This window comes from Strigops habroptila, chromosome 7 (assembly GCF_004027225.2).
Source record: "Strigops habroptila isolate Jane chromosome 7, bStrHab1.2.pri, whole genome shotgun sequence".
NCBI lineage: Eukaryota > Metazoa > Chordata > Aves > Psittaciformes > Psittacidae > Strigops > Strigops habroptila.
This window is the reverse complement of record NC_044283.2, coordinates 60,603,110-60,629,144: the sequence shown is the minus strand read 5'-3', so window position 1 is coordinate 60,629,144 and position 26,035 is coordinate 60,603,110. Positions and strand designations below refer to the sequence as shown.

Genomic DNA, 26,035 nt, shown 5'->3' with positions numbered 1-26,035 from the left:
CGCCCGAAGGGTAAAACAGAACAGGAATGTAGACTTCAGAATTACGCCATTCAAGGCAAACCGAAAGGGCTGGTTTTGCAGTGAGCCTCGCCGGGCAGGAGGCGGGAAAAGGCCGGTAAAGTGAGGAAAGGCTGAAGCGGGCGCGGCGGAGACGAGGGCTGAGGAAAGCCTGTCCCGGAGCGGCCCGGGACGGGCTGCTGCCCGGGCGCCGCACACCTCCGCCGCTCTCACGGGACGGGATGTGCCCGCCCGGCCCGGCCCTGCCCTGCCGGCGGCGGCCGCTGGGGGCTCCCGCCGCGACGGTGCGGCCCGCCATTGTCGGGGGCATGGAGGGCGAGAGCACGTCGGCGCTGCTGTCGGGCTTCGTCTTCGGCGCCCTCGCCTTCCAGCACCTCAGCACCGACTCGGACACGGTGGGTGCCGCGGCCCCCGCTGCCGGGAAAGGCGGGAGGGGACGGGGCGGGGCGGCCACCGCGGGCGGGGGGAGCGGAGGGAGGGGCCGCCGCCGCCATGGCCGGGCCTGCCGCCGGGTTGCCCCGTTACCGTCGAGCGGGCGCGCTGCCGGCCGCCGGCACCCCGGCACTGGGAGGGCGCCGCGGACGTGCAGGGCCTCACGGCGCGGTGTGCTGGGACACGGTGCTGCAGCGTTCTCCTTCCCCGGTGCACCCGGCTGCCGTGGAGGTTGCTTCCCGTGCTGACAATGGCGGGAAAGCGTCGTGGTTTTGTTTTCAGACGAGGGGGTGCGGGCCGCCGAACGGTGCTGCGGTGGCGGCAGCGCCGTGCCTGCCAAGGGCCGACCGGAATGCTGGTCAGGCGGCCTGGCCTAAGCCTCGGAGCTGGGCATCGCCTGTACAGCCACAAACCGTTCACTTGGGAGTGAAAACGTGAGGAGAGGGAAACAGCTGAGTGCACACTCCAGCTTGTTTTTTTCTTTCCTTAAATACCGGCAGGCATTGAAAAATGAGTGAGAATCTACTCTGTTTAAGAAAATCAGTTCATTTTGATGGCTTTTTTCTCCTCTCCTTCAGCACTTAGGCTGTTAAAATTAGACAAAGTCCTGTTCACTGGTGTTAATGTGAACTTTTTTTTCCCCTCTTCTCCTATAAAGGAAGGTTTTCTTCTTGGAGATGTGAAAGGTGAAGCCAAGAACAGCATTACTGACTCACAAATGGATGATGTTGAAGTTGTGTATACAATCGGTTAGTCTATCCACATTTTTAATACCACGCTTGGTTTCAAGCATGTATGGCTGGTGGCAGTTTTCAACGAGGACAGTCAACATTTTAAAGCAAGTACAAAACTGCTAGAGACTGGGGTCCATGTTGATGTTAAAAAATAAAAAGATTATTTTGTAACATTTTAATTGCTAAAAAATTACAATTTTACTGTAGAAAATATAATAATTTCACAAAAATATTAGTTCTTAGTTCCTTGAATAGCATCTTTGCTGAGTATCTTGTCAGGTTAAAGGTGATTTAAGGCTTACACTCTTCCATTGTCTTTGCCGCATCACAAACCTTCCTGGACTACAGCTGCCCTGGAATAACTAGGCCTGTTTTAGTGATGTGAACTGTAATGTGTTAGCATCTGTTACCGAATTTGGAGCTTATAAAATACTGTGTGAAGGCTACAAACTGTCTATTTCATTGAGCAGATGCTAGATGCATTTTTTCTTTATAGTCTGCATGGGATTGGAGTGTATATGCATTTAGTACTAACCCTTGAAAAAAAAAACATGTATACATGCACACACATTTAACTCCATTCTTTTAAACATGCAGTTATACAAAAAGAAAGAGAACAAGGTAATGCAGTATGTGTCTTCTTTCCAATCTTCCTGAAAATGTGGTAGGGAGAAATTGCACCCCATTTTCTAGAATACAATAAAAGTACAACACTCTCCTCCACTGAATCTCACAACTGAACCAAAAACATGGGAACTTTTTGTGATGGCATTAAGTTACCCAGAGTCTCGTCATCACATTCTCACAGGCAGAGTTAGTTGCTCCAAAGTTTGAGGATTTTTTTTTTAGTCAACTTGCAAAAATGAAAGTGGTGAATTTAAGTAAAGGAAAGGATTTTTCATGCCATTAGATCACTTAGTATTTTTCCTTCTGGTAGTCAGTGTTCCAGATTTCACCATTTACACTATGGGTTTCTGTTCTCCAGCCTCATCTTACTAACAGCATCTATGCCTTGCTGCAGAGTAACTCAAGTGAAATCTTCCATATTACATACTACTCCTGTACTCAACAGAACAGAGGGAAAATAAAGTGCCCGATTTGATTTTTCACTTAAAAATACATATTAAAAATAGTGGTTCCTTTTACATTTGAAAAATGAATTAGAATATTTTTTAATTATTTCCTTTCTTAACCTTTATCAGATATCAATGTATTTAAGAAATTTTATAGAATTCTTTGTCTTCTACCAGTTTAATTCTGATCACAGTATACAGAAGAATATACATCTTGAACTACAAACCCCGAGTAATATTGCCTTCTCTTTCCAGATATACAGAAGCATATTCCATGCTACCAGTTGTTCAGGTAAGACTCTTAAGTGAACAGATACGAAAAAGTTAAAATTAACTCTAACTTGAATTCTTCAAGATTTAAACTTATATTACATTACTGAGAAAATCACCCAGCTGTAACTACAGTAGCCATATCAACCTCTTGAAATGCCTCATGTTATTCCAAGTCTGGTTTATCACGCCTTTTTTTGGTGTTTGTCTCTGCATACAGAAAGAGATACGGCACACTGCACCTTCTGGGGAGTTATGATACCGTATAAACTACAGAATAATGCCAACATACTAAAAAGAATAAAAATGCATCGCTTTTCAAAAAACATACATCCCAATGTGTCAGCACCAAAAAAAAAAAAAAAAGGGAAAGAAAAAGCAGAGGCTTTTAAGTGGGTCAGAAAACAAAACGCTTGTTAGCACCATGGCAGGAGTAGTTTCAAGGACTAGTATTTAGATTCAGCAGTGCAGGTTTACACCCCTGTAAGAGCAGAATCAGAAGAGTCTCCTCAAATCTCTCTGAAAATTAATAAACCCAGATGTTATTAGAAAGACATTTCGTATCAAATTGAAGGCATCTTACCATTTTGTGTTTGAGAGAACACAGATGCTACCTTTAGCATGTCCCAGCAGCACTGATGCCAGAACAGCATCTGGGCTGTACAAGACCACCTACATAGCTATTTGAGTAATGAAATTAACTGCACTGTCTTACCAGAGAAGCTGTGTCAGCATATCTTTATGCTTACCAGGGTAAAAAAAGCTATTAAAATGAGAGGATTGCCAGACTGCTAGGGAATAATTATTTCTAAATCATTCTTTTTTTCCTCTAATTGTCCTAATTTTCTTCTAGCTTTTATAATTCTGCAGGAGAACTGAATGAACTTGCCCTGAAGAAAATACTATCAGGCTGTAAGAAGGTATTTTATTTTCAAACCACTCAGATTTCGAGGGCTATTTTGGACACCTCTTGAATCAAGCTTTCCCACTCCCCCCACGTTTTTAAAAAATTATGTATCTAGTCCTTCACACTGCTGGTCAAGGTAGCTGCATCATCTTTTCCCCCTACAATGAACAGATGAGGTTATCTTTGACTATGGTTTGCCTGCATATATGTCACAACTTCATTTTTTCTTACTCATTTCTCAAGTAAACAGTTCAAGTACCTCAGAGGTGTTCTGATTTCTAGCTTAAGCTCAGTTGAGGTCAGCTCACTCATGTGGCTAAGCACCACTTGACCAAAATAGAATTAGCTTTCTCCACAGAAGAAAGTTTCTCAAGGGGAAAGTAGAAGCTGTTAAAAGACAAACAGCAAAATAACAAAGTTTGCAGAGTTTCAGCTTGAGCACAAGCTCAGAAAACAGGCCAGTTCAACACATGGTTTTGAAGGAAAGGAGGTTGTCATACCAGAGTTTGGCTTAGATGTTTAAGGGTTTCAAGTTAACTAGATGTTTGAAATATATACACAGCATGGAACAATTCAGATTTGTGCCTTTGTACTGAATCATCTGACTTGCTTCATGACACACAGAGGCAGCATGATTCAACAGTAATAAATTTTCTTCTTCCTGCAGAATGTAATAGGATGGTACAAATTCAGACGTAACACAGACCAGACCATGACATTCCGGGAAAGACTGCTTCACAAGAACTTACAGTCACACCTATCAAACCAGGGCCTTGTATTCCTGTTATTAACCTCTAGTGTGATGACAGAAAGTTGTTCTACTTACAGACTGGAACATGCCTTACATCGGCCACAAGAAGGGTAATTGGTCTGTTCTCTGGTTTTAATGAAGCAGTAGCACAGATGTGCTATAGCTTAAAATCAGTTTGTTTTCTTTGTTGCAACTGAATTACTGGTAACACTATTTTACTCTTGAAACTTACACATTAAATAATCTTACTCCTTATATTGCTGGAGTCCAGTTGAAATCTTACCCTGGAGTTCTGTTCAGGGAGTTGCCTTTATAACTATCTGTAGTGCCAGTGTCAACAGGCAGACACCTTAATTTATGCACATAAATGATCAATTTATGTTCTTGGTCAATATAAATTTATGTATAGGACTTCAACTATGCATGGTGTTCATCTTCACATATCACTGAAATATTTAAACTGGTGGTAACTTTGTTATCTTCAGAGACCTGCTGCCCGTAGGCTGGGTGTAACAAAAAAGTATCACATTTTTGTGACTCATTTAGAAACAGAGAAAAAAAAACCTAGAGGCATTGCTCAGATCTTGTTGCTCTTGCAGTTTGCCTTTATCTGTAAGTAGTCATCTACATGTGATGTAATACATTTAGCAAGAACTGACTACACTGTAAAACTATCTGGGATGCTTAATGGTCAAGAACCTTTAACTATCAGAGAGGCCTTTGGATGTTAATAAATCATGTTTCTGTACTTTTGCTTTTTAAGTCTTTTCCAGAAGGTTCCTTTGGTGGTTACCAACTTGGGTATGGCAGAACAGCAAGGTTACAGAACAGTATCTGGTTCCTGTGTATCTTCAGGGTTTGTGAGAGCAGTGAGACAACACAGGTATATTATATACCTTATTTGCTGATAGCTGTAGCTTTCAATTAATTATCTTCCTATGAAAGTATTTTTTTTAAAAGTGCTTTTGCAAATGCTACAGTCATACCCTGCTTGCTTCCTTGACTTGTTTCCTGCAACTATTTACCCTTCTAAGGTACTTGGTTCAGTCCCATACTTTGCCACGAGTATCAACATCGGCACCTACTGTTGAAGCTCAGAATGCTCCTTTATGCATTGTATCTCCTACTAAGCAAGCACCGGGATCATTAACTTGCAGTTACACAATTATCTTCTTGGTCTACAGGTCAGAATTCTTTCATGAAGATGGATCCTTACAAGAGGTTCATAAGATAAATGAGATGTATGCCACCTTGCAGGAGGAACTGAAGGTAAGTCAGGCATATCTGCCAATACAGTTACATTCAGCAGTACTACAAAAACAAGTCAAACAAAGGTACACCATCTTGCACTAAGTAAGAACTAAAGCAGTGTCTTTGAAAGATCAGGGAGTTGCATTTGCTATTAAGAGCTGTACATCAAGTTCTCAAAGCTAAAGACTTCAGTTTGCACTTGATCAAAAAGTACACTGACAAATCCACAAGCCCACTAAATTCTCGCAGTGGGATTATTTTGAAGGAATACTACCTGTAGTTTGTTACATCTCCTTTGCTTAGATGGAACAAATAAAATATCTTGCAACTCATTCAACACAAGGTTTAAGTTACCTCTAGAATCTGCCTCATTACTTAAGCTTTTCACTGCTTTGTGTCCAACTTATAAGTACCGTTAAGGGTATTGCAACAAGGTTAAATTCAGCTTCTGTGAATACTGTTAATCCCACTGAATGCTCTTTTCCTTGCAGGAAATATGCTCTACAGTAGAAGTCAGTGAACGATCTGTAGAGAAACTCTTAGCAGAAGTGAGCCAGTTAAAAGAAGAAATAAAGAGGAAAAAGCAACAAACTTGTTCAGGTAAGTTAAATAAATGTAATGCCAGTCTCAATAAGACTTCCAAAGTTGATTCGATTGGCAGAAGCACGAAACAGTAGTGGTAGTAGTGTGCAAGAGGGACTGCAACTCTAGAGCTTTTTTTTTTTTCCAGAAGTCAAAGACTACCCAGGAGAGCCAAAGGAGAATGTTCTCCTTTGTCAGGCACTGCAAACATTTTTCCCCAATTCTGGACTTCAGACATGTATTGTTTCCTTCAAAGGCCAACATATACCAAAGAACTGCTGTAACATTGACCATAATATTAATGTCAAGGACAAACTGACTCTCATGGTAGAGGAAGGAGACTTCACTGAAGCTGAAGTAAGACACCTAACCAAGCGTAAAGTCAGAGGGACCACAACAGGATCAAAGTCATTCAAGAAATCCAGATCACTTCAGCTTCACCAAAAATTACTTCAAGACCAAGAGGACAGCGACCAGGAAGGGAAGCTTACACTGAGCAGCGCTGAAACAGATGAGGATGCATTTGAAAAAAGAGACACAAATGAATACTCATACTCTCCTACTTTCTGATGCGTTAAAGATTTGTCCAGATCCAGACCTTCCACCAAGAGCTACTGCCAGCACATTCAAGTAACATATTAATTTATAACACTGCAGGGATGAAAGTAACAGTGCATTTTTGCAAAACAGCTTCCCCCCCCCCCCCAGTGGATGAATCCTGTTTGGCACAGTGACAAGTCCAGATGACATTCCCTCATTTTGCCTGACAGAGCTAGATCTGTATTCTCTCAGGGTTTAAAGACTACAGTAGCAGGCTGTTAGCAGTCATATAACCATATCACATACTGCCTCAGAGTAATACAACTTGAAGCTGCTGTTGGAGAAGCAGTACCACCCTTCCCTCAGCAGAAGCTGAAGCAGGGAGCATCAAATGAATACAGGTAACATGCTTAACCAGAATGATCTGTCTGCATAAACTGCCACAATTTAACTACTTTAATCTGTCTTTAGTACTTGTTTATTCCTCCCCTTTCCAATCCTACAAGGGAAAAGACAGCCACCTGAACTTTAGCAAGACCTGTAAGTGGAGGAAGTGGTCCAGGCAGCTGCCAATTTCTGTTGTTGCTTTCATCTTCTATACTTCTGACAACACATTTTAGAGACTTGACACTTCATAAAAAACCAAAAATCAACCATCATCCACCCTTCAGTCAGCAATGCATTATGCAAGTCAACCGCATTTCCAGTAAACAAGCATATAATCATGAAAAGTAGTTTTATTGTTTATTTCTTTACAGTATATTACTCTGGATATCTAATATTACATATCTTGGGGTCTGTGAGAAATGCTGGGTTCTTAAACATAACTGGCATAAATCCTGTAAAAAGATAAGATGGAGGTTTTTCTTAATAGAAAAGTAAGCTTGACTTACAAAACTCAAAAGCATAGTCATACTTACCAATTACTTGAGCTCTTTTAATGGCTTTTGTAATTTCCTTCTGCTTCTTGTTGCACAAACCTAAAGAGATGAATTGTTTTCAGCCTCTTAAATCAACAAGAACCAAACCATTAGTTTAAAAGGTGAAAGGGATATTACTGGCAATTCCCTCTAGCTTTGCCTTAGTCTTCCTAGACAAATGCATGTGAGCTTATACTGTTAAATACAAGCTGCATATAGTTAAGCAATATTTTCATTCCCTGAAGCAGGCTAATAAGTCAGAGGAATACTCTTAGAAAATGTGTGGAGTTGGTAGTAGTTACTTCTGGAAAGATAACCAATATACAGTTACTCTGACTCACAAACACATAAACATAAGTATTTAGTGATTTAATATTTCACATACCTGTTATATGCCTGCCATAAATGCGGCCAGTATGCGGAGAAACAAACTGGGAAAGAAGCTACTTAAAAAGAAATCCAAAGTCAGTTTAAGAACTCTTTTCAAGAGAGCTTTAGTTTACTACTTGAATTCTGGGTTTCATTTTTTGATTTTTGTTTTTTTTAAATAGAGACAAAAAAAAGTATAGTTTAGAGCTACAGTATTTTCTACGCCATATCATTTAAGTGGTATTAGAACCAAGGACTATTTGATAAATAAAGTTTTAACACCAGCACCCAGAACAAGTAGATTCAACAGTTTATCACAACTCTATTATTTAACCCTTATCTGCACACATTCTTGCTCTTAAGTTTTAAATTCCTACACATATGAATAAATTTTTCATTTTTTATCCTGGTAGACTTCCTATACACACTTTAAAATTAGTAAGCCAGTTACCATAATTTAAGGACAGGAATTTTTTAACTCACCTGCACATTCTTGTAGTCCACATTTATTCCACATAAGACACATCTTTTTGGAGGCTCTTTATAGGGGTTCTCCATTTGTATGGGCTGAAATTAAGAGAATTATTAACACCTGTAAGCTTCACAAGAAAGTAAGAACTGTTTGTTATTTTTATTCTTTGGGCATAACATGCCTTGAAACCAAGCGGTATTTAGTGCATCAGTGAATTTTTCAGTAACTTCTCTCTATTCTTCTTAACACACTGACTGGTATCTAGCAATCTAGAAGACTTCTCACAGCTACACAGCTTTTTATATATTAGTAATAATGACAATGTAACAAGTCAATTAAAGCAATTAATAAGACAGTGCTTACACCCTTTACTTTAGAAGGCAATATCTATAGAAGCTGGTAGTAAGGTAGTTCTGTCTGATAAGTCTAAAGAGGCTTTTCTGAATATAAATTCAAAGCAAATGGCCTGAGGGAGCTCCTGTCTGGTCACACACTTTAACAGAGAGATTCTCAAATATTTACTAAGCCCGGAAAGGCTCCTCAAGCTTCATAACAAGATATGAGTGAAAGAAAAAAAAAATGCAGACACAGAATTTGAGTAGAGAAATAATATCTTTAAAAGTTTTTGCTTGTACAGGACGACACATTTTTATGACATAACAACCACATGCAATGAATTCTCTTAAGTCTGTTTCATAGAATGGTTTGGGTTGGAAGAGACCTTAAAGACCATCTAGTTCCAACCCCCCTGCCGTGGGCAGGGACACCTTCCACTAGAGCAGGTTGCTCCAAGCCCCATCCAGCCTGGCCTTTAACACTGCCAGGGATGGGGCAGCCACAGCTTCTCTGGGCAACCTGTGCCAGCGGCTCAGCACTCTTGTAACAAAGGATTTTTTTCCTAATATGTAATTTAAATCTCTCCTGTCAGCTTGAAGCCATTCTCCCTTGTCCTATCACTACATGCCCTTGTTTATCAGCTGTATACAAGAAATCACTTAGTACTGCCAAACATTTTGCTTCACATTTGTGCTACTGACACGGCTGACTTAGATGACCACAGTTAATATCCTGGGCTATAGGTCGATGGCACCTTCACTTGGAACCCCTAGTGGCTTCCCTCAGCACTGGGTTCCTGCTCTGTAGCACCCCGGCTAACCGAATTCAGAGTTGATTTTCTTTTACAAGCCCGAGCTACTCGAGTTCAGAGGAGTTTTTTAGGAGCTCGAGTTACGCGAAAACCAAAGCACTTTCGGACACCTCCGCTGCTCGACCTGAGCCCCTCCCGGCGAGGCCGGCAGCGGCGCGGGCGCAGGCAGAGGCCGCGGAGCTCAGGGGGACACCTCACCTGGTCCGAGTGCTCGGGCAGCTGCTCGTGCTGCAGGCGGCGCGGCCGCGCCCACAGCGCCGCTGCGAGGGAAAAGAGACAGAGTTAGTGGCAGCACAGCAGGAGAGACCAGCCCGCAACGTCCCCCCCACACAGCCGCCTCGCTCTAAAGGGGCAAAGTAAAGGAACGCACCCGGTACCAGCCGCCGCCAGGGCCGCGCCGCCGCAGCCCGCGCCGCCATGTTGTCCCCTACAGCGCACACCCCGCAGGCAGCACTTCCGACTACAGGTCATCGCTCGCCCGACCGCCCGCACAAATGCGATTCGCCGGCCAATGGGTGCGCGGCCCGCCCTTCTTGGAGGCAGGCGATTGGCCGCTGCTGGGCCGCGGGCTCTGTGTCTCAGCAGCGAGTTGGCGGAAGTGATGCTGGTGCCTGCTGGAGCCGCAGGTGGGTTTCCGCTCGCTTCATGGCGGCCGCGTCTCTCCTCGGCCCTTCGGCTGCCCCTCGCCGTGGCCTGCCGCGGCCGTGACGGTCTCCGCACCCCTTCCTCGTAGTGCTGGCCGGAGGCGATACCGCCTCCAGCTGCACGGGGTGGCGGTGATGGCTGAGCCCCGGCTCGCGGTGCGGAGGAAGAACCGTCCCTGTTCTGTCCGCAAGCGGAGCCGGGTCCCGGTGCAGCCTAGCGCCGTCTCCTCGCCGGTTGCTCGCAAGAGACCGAGCTCCGGTGGAGAGGGGCCCCCGGCGGAGACCTCGGTACGGGGATGGCGGGGCGCGGGCAGGCGTATCGAGGTGGGGGGGCTTGGCCCAGCCTCAGCCTGTGTGGTGACTGTCAGGGAGGGCCTTACTTTGTGTGAGAGGGCATGTAGTTTGGCTTTAGACGGCATCATGCCTACTTGTAGGTGAAGTTTCACTAACTTAAAGTTCACTTAGAAGTGAACCAGCTTTTTCTGACAACATCACAAAACCATAAACTTCTTGTTAAGCTGGGAAAGGCTTAAATAGCTTGCATCTCATTGTGTATTGTACAAGTTACGCTGCTTTCCTTGGTGTTACTTTGGAGTATTAATACTTTTTTTTTTTTTATAGTGTAGTGACAATAGTGAAGAAGATATGTTTGGTGACTATGACAGCTTTTGTGGAAATGATTCTTTGCTAGCTCAAGTCGATGATATAGAGCACAAATACCTGCAGGATGAAAAACTGGATGTTAAAGCACCTGGAGAAATCATACCTGGGAATCTTCAGCCAGGACTTCACCAGAAAGCACAAGATAATTTTTCTACTTCGGAAAATATGGTTGTCCTTAAAGCTGATAAAGAGGATGCTTTCCAAATAAATGAAACTGATGCGGTGGATAACAATCAAGAACAGACTGACTCTATTTTAGATGAATTGCCATCATCCCAACTTTTATATTTTGAGAAAATGAATAAACTTTCTTCTGGTTCTAGAATATCTCCAGCCTCAGAAGGGAGGAATAAATGTGTGAATTCTTCCTCAGAGAAAATCAGGAGTCCATCATCTTTTTGTCATGATGCTGAACAGATAAACAAACCTACTGACTCTTCCTCAGACTCCAAGAGTGATTTATTTAAAACTGAAAGTCTTAAAGATCATCTGAAAAGTGCTATGACTGGAAATGCCAAAGCCCAGACTCTGCAGGTCTCTAAAACCAAGCAGCTTAAAGAAGCAATTTTATCTGAAGAGATTTGTGTTGCTAGGAAAACTATTGAATCTTCTTCTGTTGATATAGGCCCTTTCTATGGATTACCTAGCAAAGTTAAAGATCTATTCAGGCAATTCCGAGGGATTGAGATGCTTTATGGTAATGTAACTAATAGTTTGTTTAGAAAAAAAAATGCTGGTGAAGGCTTGCCCATTTTACCCATTAACACTGTAAAAATATTTAAGTTAAGGTAACATTTAATGTAAACCATGTTGGAAAGTGGTGGTTTTCCTGTTAAGTGATTATTTGGGGTGTTTAGATGGATGGGAAAGGTTGATCTAACTTATAGAATACTGTAGAAGGCTCGAACACTGAAAGCTTTTAGTGAGAGAAAACTCAAACACTAGACTTAAGGTATTCTGTATGAAGCATAGGCATTTTTCTTATATTGATTAATATGCCTCTGGGGGCTGCTAATAATTCTTTCTTAATTTTGCAGAATGGCAGCATGATTGCTTAATGTTAGAATCTCTACAGCAAAGAAGGAATTTAATATACTCATTGCCAGCTAGTGGTGGAAAAACACTTGTAGCTGAAATAATAATTCTCCAAGAATTACTCTGCAGGCAGAAAGATGTTCTGATGATCCTGCCATATGTTGCCATTGTCCAAGAAAAGGTCTGGATACAGTGTTTCTGATACTGCTTGTATTCTGTGATATGCCTTCTTGCTTGGCTGGTTCTAACACTTATTTTAGCAAACTACATGATTTTTATAAATCCATGGTGGGAAGTGAGTGATTTTACTCCTAAATGCTGCTCATAGAGCAGGCTTACAAAGGTGAGGATGCTGAGCCACAAAGTAAAGCGTGCTGAATTTTGAAATAATAGCTTGTTACAATGTTATGTATAGTTCTGCAATATCCTCTTGGCATAAAGGAAAAATTAATTTTAGAAACTATACGTAACTCAAGCTTGATAATTGTAAGCATTTCAGCTTTGCAGTTGGAAATGGTAGTCATAGCTAATATGTTTTCACTAATTCAGTTGGTTATTGAGTGGGTTGGTTATATGCACGTTGAGTTCTTGAGGCAGCTCTAAAATCCAAGAGTGTGGGTTTGCTCTCTAATCGATTTTTTAAAATTTATTTAAACAGGTTAGGGGTTTGTCAAGTTTTGGGATAGAATTGGGCTTCCTGGTTGAAGAATACGCAGGAAGTAAAGGAAGATTTCCGCCAATCAAGAGGAGAATAAAAAAGTCTCTTTATATTGCTACTATAGAAAAAGGACATGCTCTAGTGAATTCCTTAATTGAAACAGAAAGAATTGATGACCTTGGTCTGGTTGTAGTAGATGAGGTATGCTACAAGACTTACTAAGGTTTTTAATATGCAAATTTTTATCTTTGTAATATGCCATTATTAGAAAAGAGCATTTTTTTTTGATTACTTGGTTTTGCTTTGAGTGTTTATCATCACTACTTTTCTGCATTGGTACATAAATCTGTGATATTGAAAGTTATTTAACTGAAGCATTTGTTGCTGTATCAGACAATAGATTCTATATTCAGAGATCTGCTGTGAGTGATGAATTACTGATAGGTACTTGTCAGTTAGAAATTTCTAATGGATTACAAACATAAATAATCATAGAGAATGTATTTTATGAATCCCAGAACTGACCTCTTAAATGTTGAAACAATGTGACTGGTACTAATAATGACTAAATTAAGTAACATTTGACTGGGAGAATCGCCCCTTATTCTGGTTTTAAGTGGCGTGGCCAAGTTGTGCTGCTAAGGGTTGAATCACGTGTATAACATCTAACAGATGTTTAATGCATGGAATGCTTTAGCCTAACTGATCTTACTTTAATAGCTTCTAAAAAGAAGACAGCTTAAGGATTAACTTGTTTTTCTGGAAGTAGCTGACTGCTAGAAATCTTTTTATGTTAACTTCCACTGTAAGTGTTGCTTAAAACAGTTTGCTTGAGGCTGGTGAATACAAAGATCTCTACACTGACTGTTTTACTGCCAGGAATTAACTGTATCACTTATGGTCTAAATAAATGGAAGGTAAATCTTGTTTTCTATATTTGCCCTTGGGTCTGTTTTTCCACGATTATTAGATATCGCTTCAGTGAGGCTATACTTGTGGAAGGAGCTTAGCAGTCAGAATTTGCCAGAGGGATATAATGAGGAAGTCCATGATATCCCTCTTTAATAGGCAATCCTGTAATATTTATTTAGGACAACTTTTGTGTTTTTTAGAAATACTTTTAACTCAGTAACAGTCTTGCATTTTCTCTTTCCCTTCTGTGCACAGTTGCATATGCTTGGTGAGGGAAGCCGTGGAGCAACACTGGAAATGACTCTTGCAAAAATTCTTTACGCTAGTAGTAAGTCACAGCTGCAGTTAATGTTACTAAAATATTGTAGTGATGGCATCTCTAGAGAGATATCATACTTTCACTTTCTGGATTTGTGGTGTTCTGGCTGCTTTTGAAAAACATGGAATGACTCCATGCAGTAACAGTGTTTACTTGTTTAAGTGTTGGTCAGTTGATCCTGTAATGATGGACCAGGTGTTTCTGAAGCTTTTTGATACTTCTCTGGGAAATCCTGAGTATTGCCAAATGCCTTCTATTTCTTTGTAGTAGCCTCTTAGCCATTCCAATTAAAAGCTTCTATAGAGAAGGGTTCTTTTTTTATGTGTACATCTCAAGTAATATTTCTTAGTTATATCCCACATCAAACTTGGTACTTCGGCATTTAAAAAAACTGATGATAAAGAAGCAGGCTTTTGAAGTAAATATTGAGCAGAAGTGTTTAAAATTGTGAGCATGGCAATAATAAATTCATCTCAACTTCTGTTTTACAGAAAACACACAAATCATTGGAATGAGTGCAACCTTAAATAATGTTGGAGACCTGCAGAAGTTCCTGCATGCGGAGTACTATACTAATAATTTTAGGCCGGTCTGTATACAAGATACTGTAAACAGTAAAGATAGTTGACTTTAAAATTATAGCATGTCTATTCAGGATTGTATCATAGCTTTATGCTTAATTTCACAGTGTAATATAATGCCTCCTAGTGCTTGCAGTTGTACTAATATAATAAATAGCACTATGCACTTGTAAATGCACAAATGCAAGTACCTTTATATTGTGTTAAGCCACATGTGTCAGTTTAACTAAACCAATTTCTAAATTACAATTACTTTGATAAATCATTATAGTTCATGTGATGTAACTAGAATTTGTACTACTGGTGGTTGAACGCTGCCATGACAATGGTTTATGAATAACTCATGAGATACAACAGTTATTGTATTCTTCATTATAATCAAATGTTTTCTCAGGGCAGACAATTAAAACAATGAATTCTAAAAAATGCTTGATGGGTGGAATGTGTTCTTGTGTGCATGCACATATGTATATGAAATGTGATGCTTAGAAAAGACATCAGTAATAGCTTAATCTTTAGAGAAGACTTGGTAGTTTAACTAAAGTTTCTGTTCATGGCTTTTATCTCCCTAGGTAGAATTAAAAGAATACATAAAGATACGAGACACTATTTATGCAGTTGACAGCAAAACAGAAAATGGCTTTACTTTTTCACGTCTTCTTAATTTCAAGGTAAACCTGAAGTGCTTATAGTTTCTTTGAAGTATAGTTACGAAATGTACTATTTTACAGAGATTTTACAAAGAAATTATTTAAACCTGATAGTTCTTTTGTAATACCTATGAGAAGGAAAATGTTAGGCTTCGTGGAGAAAAATTTCCTTTAAAATACTGAATACTTAATTTGATTTTCACTTCTTTACCACTCTTTAAGGTAGCGGTGTCTTTGGTATTCTGATGTACGAAGAGGAATGGGTTTGACTATTCCATGTACCTAGTGCTTTATGGTTTTGGGTGGATTTTCTCAACAGTTGATCTTTTGGAGTTAACCTTAGATGATACTGAAAGAAGACAGCTCTTTGGGGGGAGTTTTTTGTCATTTTATTACTGCCTTATAAGAATTCATTTCAACCTTTAAAAAGAAAAATGCGTGTTATGGTAGATTGCCAGTAGCATGAGTAACATCACTATGGTGTTGCTTAAAAGAATTTGATATTTTAAGGGGAAAAAGCAAAGCATTTGATTTTTACATCCGTGTATTCTTCAGTTCAAGATAGATGTGTTAATAAACTATTTCAAGTGTGGTTTGGGAGAAGAACTTATCCTAAAATTTCTTGCATTTATGTCATGTTAATGCAAATGGGGGTATTTAGCAAAGTTTGAGAGCAAGTATTGAATGCTTAGTTTACGACTTAATTTCCAAGTTTAAATGTTTGTCAACATCTGTTTATGATAGTATTCTAGTAATCTGGAGAAAGCAGATCCTGACCACATTATTGCGCTGGTTACTGAAGTTATTCCTAAATATTCCTGCCTAATCTTTTGTCCCACTAAAAAGAACTGTGAAAATGTGGCTTCAATGGTGTGCAAGTACCTCAAGAAGTAAGTATCTGTCATGATTTTTTTAAATTATATATGGAATAAATGGTCAGGATATATCTTCACTAGTTTGCAAGTGACTTGCCCTGGTGATCAGAAGTAAATACTTTGGATATAGAATCAAGTAAAGTTGCTGAATGCATAAATGACAGCAAACTGCTCAAGGCTCATTAAACAAATGTTTTAACAAAAAAAATAATTTTTTTTTTTTTTTAAACTAGTTGATAAAATGGTTATTAGAGGAATAATAAAAAAGGAAAAGCATACTAAATTATTCTAACCTTGTGCCCCTTTGGCACTGGTCTCTGCAGACTTAGAAAACAAACATTTTCTCTATAGCCTGGTATTTGGTAATGTGTGTAGTTAATTGGGTATCTCTCTTCCATATGTTGTGAATATAAGTTGTAAAATCTAAACCAGGTTTTGTTAATAAAGTAATACTCACATATGTTTTCATTTAAATGTGATTTGATCAACACATAATGGTCTAGCAAAATTAAATTTTATGTACGAACAAATTATACTTAAATAAACAAAAACTCTCCCTCACTATTAAAATTGAAAACATTTTGATGTATCTATAATATTCACTACAAGCTGACACTGGCCCTATTTCCTTTCTTCAGTGCATTTGATACTCGCATCCAGTCAGAATTTGATCCCTTCTGTACCTGTGCTTACAAACAAGAAAAGAGTTCTGTTGCACCTTAATCAGTCTCCTGTGTATTGCTATTTCAAAATTACTGGAAATAACTATTTCTCTGACCTAGATGTTAGAGGAATGGATAATGAACAGAAATAGACTGTAAGCATGTCTCTTGATTTTATTTTTAAATTCTATTTTCTAAGTAGTTAATGATTGATCTAAAGAAATTGGTAAGTCTAAAAAAAATGCTTTTCCTCCTCCAAGAGAATTTAGAGCTCACAGGGAGAAAGAGAAACAAGATCTCGTCAAGAACCTAAAGTATATTGGAAATGGAAGCGTCTGTCCTGTTCTGAAGCAAACAATTCCTTTTGGTATTGCCTATCACCATAGTGGCCTTACAAATGATGAGAGAAAAAGTATAGAGGAAGCATATTCTGCAGGTGTCCTGTGTCTGCTTGCTTGCACAGCTACTTTAGCTGCTGGAGTCAACCTGCCAGCTAGAAGGTTAGTAACTGAAACATATTTCATTGTTGCGTTGATTTTTCTTGCTTTGTAACAAGATTGCTTTAGTAAGTTGGAAATATTGATGTTATTTAAAGTATGTTCTGCTTTTACTAACAAATTAGATGTATAGGGGATTTTATGTTCAACTCAGGACACAAGACTGCAAAGCCTTTACACAGGAAATGTTAATCAGTATCAAGTCCCTCAGAATGCATAGCTGAAGGGCATTTACCTAAATGGATTAAGAAACTGTGAAAAAATTGAGGGTATGCTTCAGTATTTTCTAATGTTATCCAGAAGAGTAAGGAATTCATGGTGGTTTCTTTAGCTATTGTCCTCAGAACAGTGTTTAAATTGTGACATTTTTCTAAGGAATATGTTTGAATATGTTTTAACACAAAAAATATGTAATCTTTTCTTACACAAATGCTGAAGATACATGGCTGCTGTACTCTATATGACCAAAGACTGTTTACTAGGAATTCAGTTTTGCGTGCATGTATGTTGGAATAACACATCTGAGAGGAGAAAAAAAATTGATACAGACAAGTATTGTCTTTCTGGCATAACTGATGTGTGATCAGTATTGCTTATGTTTTGTGAAGGGTTTATTTTATATCTCAGTGGTTTTCACTCTTAAACTCAGGACTCTGAGTAGAGGTAAAGACTAGTTCCAAAGGTTCTGCAAAACATAATAAGCATGGCTTATCATTCAATAAACCTTAAATTGTTAAATGGTTTTTTGTTCAAAGAGGTGCATTTGATTTTTATTAGATACTAAGCAAGGGGCATATATAAAGAATGCATTTAAAATTTTATTACTACTTAGTAATTCTAATATAAAGCATAACTTACTGAAGACTTCTTCACAGGGTTATTCTCAGAGCTCCTTACGTTGCTAATGACTTCCTGAAGAAGAACCAGTATAAACAAATGATTGGCAGAGCTGGTCGAGCTGGTATTGACAGTGCTGGAGAAAGTATTCTCATAGTACAAGAGAAAGACAAACACTTGGTAATTTCTATAAAGCTGTTGATAACTTAAATTGTTAGATTAAGCTGGTGGGATAAACAGGAGGAGCTGAAATGCCTAACTTAATTTTTGTTCACTTCTTAATGTTGCAAGTATGACTTAGGTAATAATACCTATAAACTTCCTGCGTGGTTTGTTTTCAGGTATGAACTGTAAACTTTTGGATGCCTATACTTTTTTATTTATAAGCTGAATCATGCATATTAATATTTTTAAAAGTGTGAAACTAGTGTGTAAAGATTTTCTCTGAACTAATGTATTTCTTGCTCTTTTTAGGTTCAGGATTTAGTTAACAGTCCTCTGGAGAATTGTCACAGCAATCTTCTGCTGGAGTTGACCAAGGGAATGCAGACTCTGTTGTTGTCTTTGGTTGGATTGAAGGTATCAGTAAACTCTTCTCTGTGAGTAGCTCAAGTGTTTGGGAATACAAAGGAAATCTTATCTGTTGATTCTATAGAAAAAATAGACCTTTTAAATGTACTGGCTTACAAGCTCAGAACAGCTTCCAATCAGATAAAAAGAACAAAGATTTGATTAGTCTTTTTATTTAACTCAGATATCAATCATGTAACATGACAATTTCCTTATGTGTAAAAATCAAAATTAAAGCTACCCGATGATGCATTACAGTATTAATAACATTTCCATTTTTGATACTTGATTTAAATACAAATAGAAACAGTGGAAACAAATTAACACGATGCAGTAGCTAGAATAATAGAACAGATGGAGAGCAATTCCATCAGATCCATCATAAGTTGCCTATCATGCTATTTGTTGACATGTATTTCTATAGAAACACATGAACAGGATATCAGACTGCTTTTCTATACAATTTTTTTCATATAACTTATGAAATGTGTGAAATGACACCTTTTAACATGCTAATCTCTTGCTAAACTGATGCAGATAGCAGTTACCTATGAGGAAGTCAACAATTTCATGTGCAGTACATTGCTGGGTGTTCAGCAGCAGCTGCTGTCTAAAGAGAAGAGCCTCTCAGAGATAATTAAAGATGGGCTAGAAAATCTAATAGAAAAAGGACTCCTGAAAGGAAGAATATCTGAGAAGGACCAGAATTCCAAATGTACACTAACAATCACACCTTTGGGTAAAGCTACATATAAAGGCAAGACTCTTTTTTTATTCTTATTATGATCTGTATTTCAACAAACCCTTTCATCTCAGACTTAATTCAGTATGTTTTCCCCTCTTCAGTCGGAAACTGCAATGAAAAATAAGTTACGGAGAGACAGGTTTGCTTACTAAATGATGTGCGGGGCTGAACGTGGGAATGGAGACGTAGTGCATGACTGAATATGATGCGAATGAAGTGTAACAATAGGAATAAAACCAGAACTGTACCCTCAAAAAAATTTAAAGATTTGATTTAGCGGTTGTGATCAAAGTGCCTTGTGACCTCATTTTATAATTCATTGTTATGAACAGTTATTGTGAACAGGGGGATTTCTTGACCTAGAAGGGAGCTTAGGAGGGACAAGAAACATATGACATGTAGACCAATTGTAATAAAGAAGTGAGTATATCAGGAAGTTCTATTTTCCTATCATAGCATAAAGATACAGGGTATGGAATGCCATTGGAATAGGGTGAGTCTCTGAAAGATTCCTTCAACTTACAAGATTTGTTCCAGGATTTCATTAAAGCCAAGGCAATTCACAGACACTCAAAAACCACACCCTGAATGGACATACATGGAAATAGATGACTGTCTTTCCTCAGATCTTGTTTTGCTGCTCAGGTTAGAGCAATTATTCAGGTTACAACTGTTCCTCTTCAGATGGCACAACAAGCTGTTCTGGGATAAAGGAAATGTTGATTCTATGTTAAAATCTATTACATTAACTGTACGCCTGTTTAAAATTGCATTACATTGTGTGCTTATTGTAGGGTCTATAGACTTGGCATACTGCAATCTTCTTTATAGAGAACTGAAGAAAGGTTTGGAAGGGCTGATTCTTGAGAGCAATCTTCATCTTCTGTATCTGACAACTCCATATGATACAACTTCTAACTGTAGCCCAGATTGGATGATATACTTGAGACAGGTGAGAATTTACTAGCAAACATGCATTGGGGCATGTAGTAATACTGATTATTAAATTTTAAGTAAGTTTGTGCATGTAGGAAATGCAGATAGTGGGGTAGCAATTTAATGAAAAGTTACGCTATTTTATTTTCACTCACAGGGCAGAAGTGCTGTCCTTTATTGCATGAAAACCAAAGTTCTCTTTTGCATCTGTAATATTTGACCCTGTTTGGGGAAACAGTGGCATGAAACACATCTCTTGAGTTGTCAGTACTCCAAATCCTGACTTTAACGTTGGGGCTAGCCTTGCCATCACCAGGCTCTGGTTAATCCTAAATCAGCGCTTTCCTATAAACTAGTTCTATGTAACCACATTGTGGTAGGCTTGCAAGAAAATCACTATTAAATTAATCAAGAGCCATATTTACCTTCTGATGCTCACTCGTTTAATCGGTAGCTTTGGGAGCAAAATCCTCTACAGAATGTTAAGTCTTAATCCTTGATATGAGACTAATTCTTAACTCCAGCCATGATTGCAATTGATTGCAACTATTACACTGTGATCAATAGCTTCCTACAGACTACTATGCCTATGTCAGCCTAGCAGCACAGCCCTTAACCTAGTCTTGCACGCTCTGTAAGATCAAACCATAATTCAACTACTCCCTTTATTGTAAATTGTTCTATACTAAGGGTAGCACTAATATGTATTTAATTTTGTTAAAATGTAGCATTCAGAAATTGACAGTTACAGATAATTCAAACAAGTAGGCAAAGAAGTTGCAGATCTGACTGTGTTTGGTGACTATACTAGTCTAGCGACTTAAGTAATATATAGAGATATTAAAATACATTACTTTGCTTCAAGCAGTAGACTTATGTTTTCTATAATATTAAGAGAACTAAATATCTGAAAATTCTTTATAAAATCTTATTTTAGTTCAACCAGCTAAGTGGAGCAGAGCAAAAAGTAGCAGATATTGTGGGAGTACCTGAAAGCTTTATTACAAAAAAGGCTTCTGGCCAAGCCATCAGAAAGGTAGGCTGGAGATTTCTCATACCTAAGATCATAGTTTAGTCATTTCATTTGGTTATTTACAAATTCTAGATTATTTTTCTGCTAGTGTTCTTTATTGCTGTTGTACTTATTAAGTTTCTTTTAACCTCATTGGTTTGTTTTCTTAGTGTTGCTTAGTGTCGTTTGGTATAATATAGTCATGTTTTAGGAGTAGAGGTGAAAAGAATTCCCTTGTAGCACTAACAGAGTGTCTTGAATATGATATTGGCTCTGAATTTGGACTTGCTTTATTCCTAGAATGTGGACAGTGCTGTGGTAAACAGGCTCTACCTGTCATTTGTCCTTTACACCCTACTGAAAGAGACCAATATATGGAGTGTTTCAGAGAAATTCAATATGTCCCGAGGATATGTGCAAAATCTCCTTAATTCCGCTGCCTCATTCGCCTCCTGTGTTCTACGTTTCTGTGAGGTAGTGTGTTAATGAATTCCAATAAATACTTTGGGTTTGCAAAATCTGAAGTTTTGTTCTCTTATGTTAGAACTGAACGCAGGTGTTGTATTTCACCTTTTCTGTTCAAAATTATTTTTCCTATTCAGAAAAGCATGCTCATACAGTGGTATTTCTTATGTTAAAAGTAACCTTTATGCACAAAGAAAATATACAAACTGTACAGGCCTTTGACAATTTTACCTTTCTCTCAGAAATAAGGTTGTGGAATGTCATCTCAGGAAAACAGCTTTGGGATGTTCAGCTGAGTAGTGCTGAATACAACTCTGCAACTCTGAAAGGATAACTAGAAATAACAATGTTTCTACTGTCTAAAAGCCAAATATATGCTTGTTGCCATAGCAGAGCTCTTATTAGTCATATCCCCCAATAAAGAGCTTAGGAGCTGATTTTTAATTCTATCTGTCTCTGCAGGAATTGGAAGAATTCTGGGTTTATAAAGCCTTGCTGACAGAACTTACCAAGCAGCTGACATACTGTGTTAAGACAGAACTCATCCCTCTGATGGAGGTAGCAGGTGTTCTTGAGGTTAGTAAACCTGGCTTTATGAGATTTTTCCAATATAAACTAGTATTCTATATGTTACTGTGCCTTTCAAGTATGTCTGGAAGACCAAGCTATTTTTTAATGGAGAATTTGGCATAGTGCAGATATCCCACAACAGTCCTGGAGGTTGGGGGAAAAGTGGTCTGTTGAGGAAATGTGGGCTGGAGCCAAGGAGGTTTTTCTTCTGGCTGCTGCCACAGCAACAGTGAAAAATTCTGTATTTGAACAATAATTTAGCTGTAGACTCAGTTGGAAAACAGAGTCCAGGTTTCTTTTGTGGTAAGGATTCTTGAGTAAAGAGGAACAATAATTTACATATTTAGTTAAGTTAGAAGATTGTCACAGAAATTTGTGAAGTCCTGTTGGGAACTTCAGCTTTTATAATCACTTGCAGTGTTGCATGCGTTCTAAGAAAGAAGCTTACTCAGTCAAAGACTCCTGTTAAAGTAGAAAATCTTTTTGGGCTTCAGGGCAAGGTTATAAGTAATTATTGGACTCCTTTGCAAAATTATCTAACTTGCATGTACAATCTATTGTAGAATCAGTTTGCCAGCAACTGTTGAATTTGGTGGCAGTAAGGCTTTATTCCAAGGAGCAAAACAATGAAGACTTAGAGCTTAATGGGGTTTTTTGTAATTGGATTTTCTGAATTAGATGCAGAAGGCAAGTAGTCTTTTTGATGGCTCACTGCATAGGGGAACATTTCTGTGTAAGGGCAAAACCAGTCTGGACAGCATGATTCTACTGAAATTTTATTTTCAAGAGGACTCTTCAAAATTACTGCTATCATTAAGGTACTTCTGCACTGGAGTTAAAACTGCTGACAGCTGATATTTGTAGCAGATTAAACTGTCATCTTGAACAGACATAACTTGCTTAGATTTCTGTGGAGGAAATGATAAAATCAATCTTGAGGTTACTGTAGTGGAAGAGTTATTTTCTGCACGCTTGCTTCTGCAGTTTTCAAAGAGCAATCTAAAACCTTTTCATGGGATTTAAGTGATTCGTGGGGAAGGATTCTGTGTCATCAGTCATGCTATGCATATAGCAGCCAAATAGAGCACAGAAAATATTTGCTGGCAACTAGTGGTTATTTTTGGTGAGATTAATGGCACCTGGTTCACATCAATGAACATGCATAGTCCTCAGTTAACCTGGAGGAAGATAATATATTGTAAGCCATTACCTGTTAGATGCTAAAGAAACACATATACCATCAAATAAATGTCTTTCTATTCCTTCTTGTCTCTAAAAGAGGCAAGAGGGGGGGTAAAAAAAAAAGCTAATTGACCAAACGTGTGGAGGTGCGATACTTGCACATTGAATGGGTATTATTTCATAACTCAGGATATTAAAGCCTTGGGTATACGAATTACTCCACTACTAGTGTAGAAATGCATTTTAATTTAAACTTTGTGAAGTTCTAGCAGTATTTCTTTTGCAAAAGAACTGTTTGCCCAGAGGGCCTCTGTTAAGCAAATACTGCATGGCTTACTTTACATGGCAGCAGGATCAAACCAAGTTAGGAGAAGCAGATAATGTACAAACACTTATACTGGCGATAATCAAGTTCTAGAGAATCTCTTCTGTGATGTGTATCTCTCTAGTATGTGTCAGTTCACAGACATGACTTCACGCAAAACTAGAGAAATAAAAAAGATACTGTGATACTAACAGAAAATTTATTTATAAGCTTGAAACAGGGAAGTATAGTCTTCTGGAATTCTCTGAAAGCTCTGTTATGTGAAAACTCGGGGGGGGAAAAAGATATGGATAAAATCCTTCACTTGGACATCATCAAATAATGTGACAATCATTCCTGTCAGTGACAGTGAATGCAGAGAACATGATAACAAAAAGAGGATGGCAGAGTCAGTATCATGTAGGCTCAGAGAAAATAGTGACAAGTGCGTTCTTAAGAACTGGATAAGATTGTATGGGGAGATAAATCTCAGCAGTAAAGCTATATTTTGGGGGAGTTACGATTCTCAGGGAGTATTCATGTTCCTAGAAAAATAAATCAGAATTGGATTAATATGCAGAGATTTTATGTTTTACATTGGTACAGAGATTGGCACTTAATGGTAATTCTTATTGCCTATTCTAATAAGCTAACACAACTTTGGACTTGCAGGCACGAGCAAAACAGCTTTATAATGCAGGGTATAAAACTTTAGCACACTTGGCTAATGCAAATCCAGACACTCTGGTCGAGATGATTGAGCACTTGTCACGACGTCAAGCCAAACAAATTGTTTCATCTGCAAAGGTAAGTTAGAAACAAAGTTATAAAAAACTGCTTCAGAACTTCTATATGTCAAAAGTGGATGTTCGAATGACATAAAAAGGGAAGGATTCAAATTACTAAGGCATTAGTGGATATTTGTGATCCAAATACTGATCTGTATGTATTAAGAATATATTGGAATATTTTCTTGACAATATAATTTATCTGAGGTGGCTAACAGTAACAAATAGAGCAATTGCTGACCTTCAAGCTTTTGGTAAAGTAAGAGAATTTCTAGAATAAATGAATGGGTGGTTGGTGTAAAAAATCATGCAGTCAATAACAAAGTCTTGGTTTATATAGCATCATGAAATAAAAGTAATTTTAGGTCATGGCTGTTTATAGTTGTTGTAGGCTCCTTACTGCTTTTTTTTTATTGTTGTGTGAGCCAAAAGAAAGGGATATATGCAGATTCCTCATCAGTGCCAAATCCATCAGTCTAGCTTGTTCTCGTGCTCAGATACTAAACTGATGGAGTTTTCTCTAACTGGAAAGTTAAGAACACTTGGATGTGTTATGCGATACATGCTATTGGGGAACTGTTACACTCCAGCTGCCAGCAACAAACAGCTCAGAACAGTGGATTAGACAGTTGCTAATATCAGGGGTCCTATATATCTGATGTAAAATGCTGTAGTAAAAAATTTTGTATAAAGCAAGAACTTGCTAACTTGGCAGGCACTACTTACAGATCTTTATTCCAAGATAGAAAATAAATGTTTGTTAAAAATGCTTTTGCCATCAGTTCTAGACAAAACTGTTCATATTCTGTTCCATTTTGCATATTGTGTGATGGCAGAACTGAGAAAACCAGCTATGTACAGTATGAATTTTTGTGTTAGTGTTTTTCATATGGGTATACACTAAAAAGTACTTGTGAAAATGTTAGTCCTTTGAGGCAAAGGTACTGTGGTTCTGTGAGCAGCAGCAATAGAAGCTTTTTACAGATCAGATGCAAGTTTGGAAAGAAACATTGGTGTTTTAACCTAAGTTATAGCTAATGCTTGTATTCATTTTCTCAGGGGTTTTTTGTGTTCATTTTATTTTTTTCCCATTATAGATGCTGCTGAGTGAAAAAGCCGAGGCTTTACAAGAAGAAGTTGAAGAACTCTTAAAGGTGCCTACAGATATCCCAGGGACCTACTGACCATGAAGAAAAATCATGAATGCAGAAATCGGGATATTTTAAAATTTTTAACTTTGCTACGTGAAGCTGCTGCAATTATAATAAATATTTAATATCTTTTGTATACTTCATTTTTGTGAGTTCAGAATGTTTGTCAGAAAGTTGACTTCATTTGAAGGTTTTAATTGAACTTCTTGAGCAACAGGCTAGAATCAAAAGGTACAATCTTAATTCATTCCTGTTTTTAGAAATAGCCCTTGGAGTGCTTTGAGGACTGGATTAGCTGCCTCGTGTGTACTTCTGCCTAGAGCATGGGTTCATAGCTGACTTAAATAATGCCTATACATTGGATATTCCCTTTAGGACACGTTTGAGCTTATCCAAAATTCCTATTTTCAGGAATCTCTGTACTCTAGGTGTACCTAATGGAAGGAGAGAGTGAGTTGCAATTCATGACAAAGAAGTGGTCCCAGATTTGCGTAAGAAATTGTAAATGATGCC

General features: G+C 38.5%; 3 protein-coding genes across 7 annotated transcripts; 2 read left to right on the top strand and 1 right to left on the bottom strand.

Annotated features, from left to right (window-relative positions):
- Positions 1-279: 279 nt before the first annotated feature.
- Positions 280-7,289, top strand: ABRAXAS1 (abraxas 1, BRCA1 A complex subunit). 2 transcript variants are annotated; one of them, XR_003992192.1, is made up of 10 exons: positions 280-413; positions 1,109-1,199; positions 2,513-2,549; positions 3,381-3,447; positions 4,102-4,295; positions 4,949-5,068; positions 5,370-5,454; positions 5,928-6,036; positions 6,167-6,906; positions 6,960-7,289. XR_003992192.1 is itself a non-coding variant. In XM_030491739.1 (9 exons), the coding sequence occupies exons 1-9, from the start codon at positions 327-329 to the stop codon at positions 6,586-6,588; spliced, it is 1,212 nt and encodes a 403-aa protein (XP_030347599.1). In that variant the 5' UTR covers positions 280-326; the 3' UTR covers positions 6,589-7,018. The 2 variants fall into 2 exon arrangements, 1 of the variants encoding a protein (XP_030347599.1); XM_030491739.1 differs by having other exon boundaries at positions 6,167-7,018.
- MRPS18C (mitochondrial ribosomal protein S18C) lies at positions 7,278-10,225 on the bottom strand. The gene is made up of 6 exons (XM_030491740.1): positions 9,837-10,225; positions 9,665-9,726; positions 8,331-8,414; positions 7,864-7,921; positions 7,479-7,538; positions 7,278-7,397 (listed from the first exon to the last, which is right to left on the bottom strand). Exons 1-6 carry the CDS (start codon positions 9,883-9,885, stop codon positions 7,321-7,323), a joined length of 390 nt encoding a protein of 129 aa, XP_030347600.1. The 5' UTR covers positions 9,886-10,225; the 3' UTR covers positions 7,278-7,320.
- Positions 10,028-25,665, top strand: HELQ (helicase, POLQ like). 4 transcript variants are annotated; one of them, XM_030491736.1, is made up of 18 exons: positions 10,028-10,092; positions 10,732-11,470; positions 11,811-11,989; positions 12,467-12,667; positions 13,634-13,706; positions 14,189-14,286; positions 14,851-14,949; positions 15,673-15,818; positions 16,726-16,965; positions 17,838-17,979; positions 18,274-18,378; positions 18,907-19,126; positions 19,909-20,066; positions 20,988-21,086; positions 21,363-21,536; positions 21,990-22,103; positions 24,256-24,390; positions 25,469-25,665. In XM_030491736.1, exons 2-18 carry the CDS (start codon positions 10,756-10,758, stop codon positions 25,553-25,555), a joined length of 2,985 nt encoding a protein of 994 aa, XP_030347596.1. In that variant the 5' UTR covers positions 10,028-10,092; positions 10,732-10,755; the 3' UTR covers positions 25,556-25,665. The 4 variants fall into 4 exon arrangements, with proteins under 4 accessions (XP_030347596.1, XP_030347594.1, XP_030347597.1 ...); XM_030491734.1 differs by lacking the exon at positions 10,028-10,092 and adding an exon at positions 10,095-10,398; XM_030491737.1 differs by lacking the exons at positions 10,028-10,092; positions 11,811-11,989 and adding an exon at positions 10,112-10,398.
- Positions 25,666-26,035: the final 370 nt, after the last annotated feature.

What these genes read in the sequence shown, in the direction of transcription:
- ABRAXAS1 (XM_030491739.1), top strand. Translation starts at nt 327, where the DNA reads ATGGAGGGCGAGAGCACGTCGGCGCTGCTGTCGGGCTTCGTCTTCGGC. An exon ending in TGAAGTTGTGTATACAATCG is followed by an intron (nt 1,200 to 2,512) that starts GTTAGTCTATCC and finishes TTCTCTTTCCAG; the next exon opens with ATATACAGAAGCATATTCCA. An exon ending in AAAGCAACAAACTTGTTCAG is followed by an intron (nt 6,037 to 6,166) that starts GTAAGTTAAATA and finishes TTTTTTTTCCAG; the next exon opens with AAGTCAAAGACTACCCAGGA.
- MRPS18C (XM_030491740.1), bottom strand. Translation starts at nt 9,885, where the DNA reads ATGGCGGCGCGGGCTGCGGCGGCGCGGCCCTGGCGGCGGCTGGTACCG. An exon ending in TGCCCGAGCACTCGGACCAG is followed by an intron (nt 8,415 to 9,664) that starts GTGAGGTGTCCC and finishes TCTTAATTTCAG; the next exon opens with CCCATACAAATGGAGAACCC. An exon ending in TGGACTACAAGAATGTGCAG is followed by an intron (nt 7,922 to 8,330) that starts GTGAGTTAAAAA and finishes CTTTTTAAGTAG; the next exon opens with CTTCTTTCCCAGTTTGTTTC.
- HELQ (XM_030491734.1), top strand. Translation starts at nt 10,246, where the DNA reads ATGGCTGAGCCCCGGCTCGCGGTGCGGAGGAAGAACCGTCCCTGTTCT. An exon ending in TGTCTTTGGTTGGATTGAAG is followed by an intron (nt 18,379 to 18,906) that starts GTATCAGTAAAC and finishes AAACTGATGCAG; the next exon opens with ATAGCAGTTACCTATGAGGA. An exon ending in GTGTTCTACGTTTCTGTGAG is followed by an intron (nt 21,537 to 21,989) that starts GTAGTGTGTTAA and finishes CTGTCTCTGCAG; the next exon opens with GAATTGGAAGAATTCTGGGT.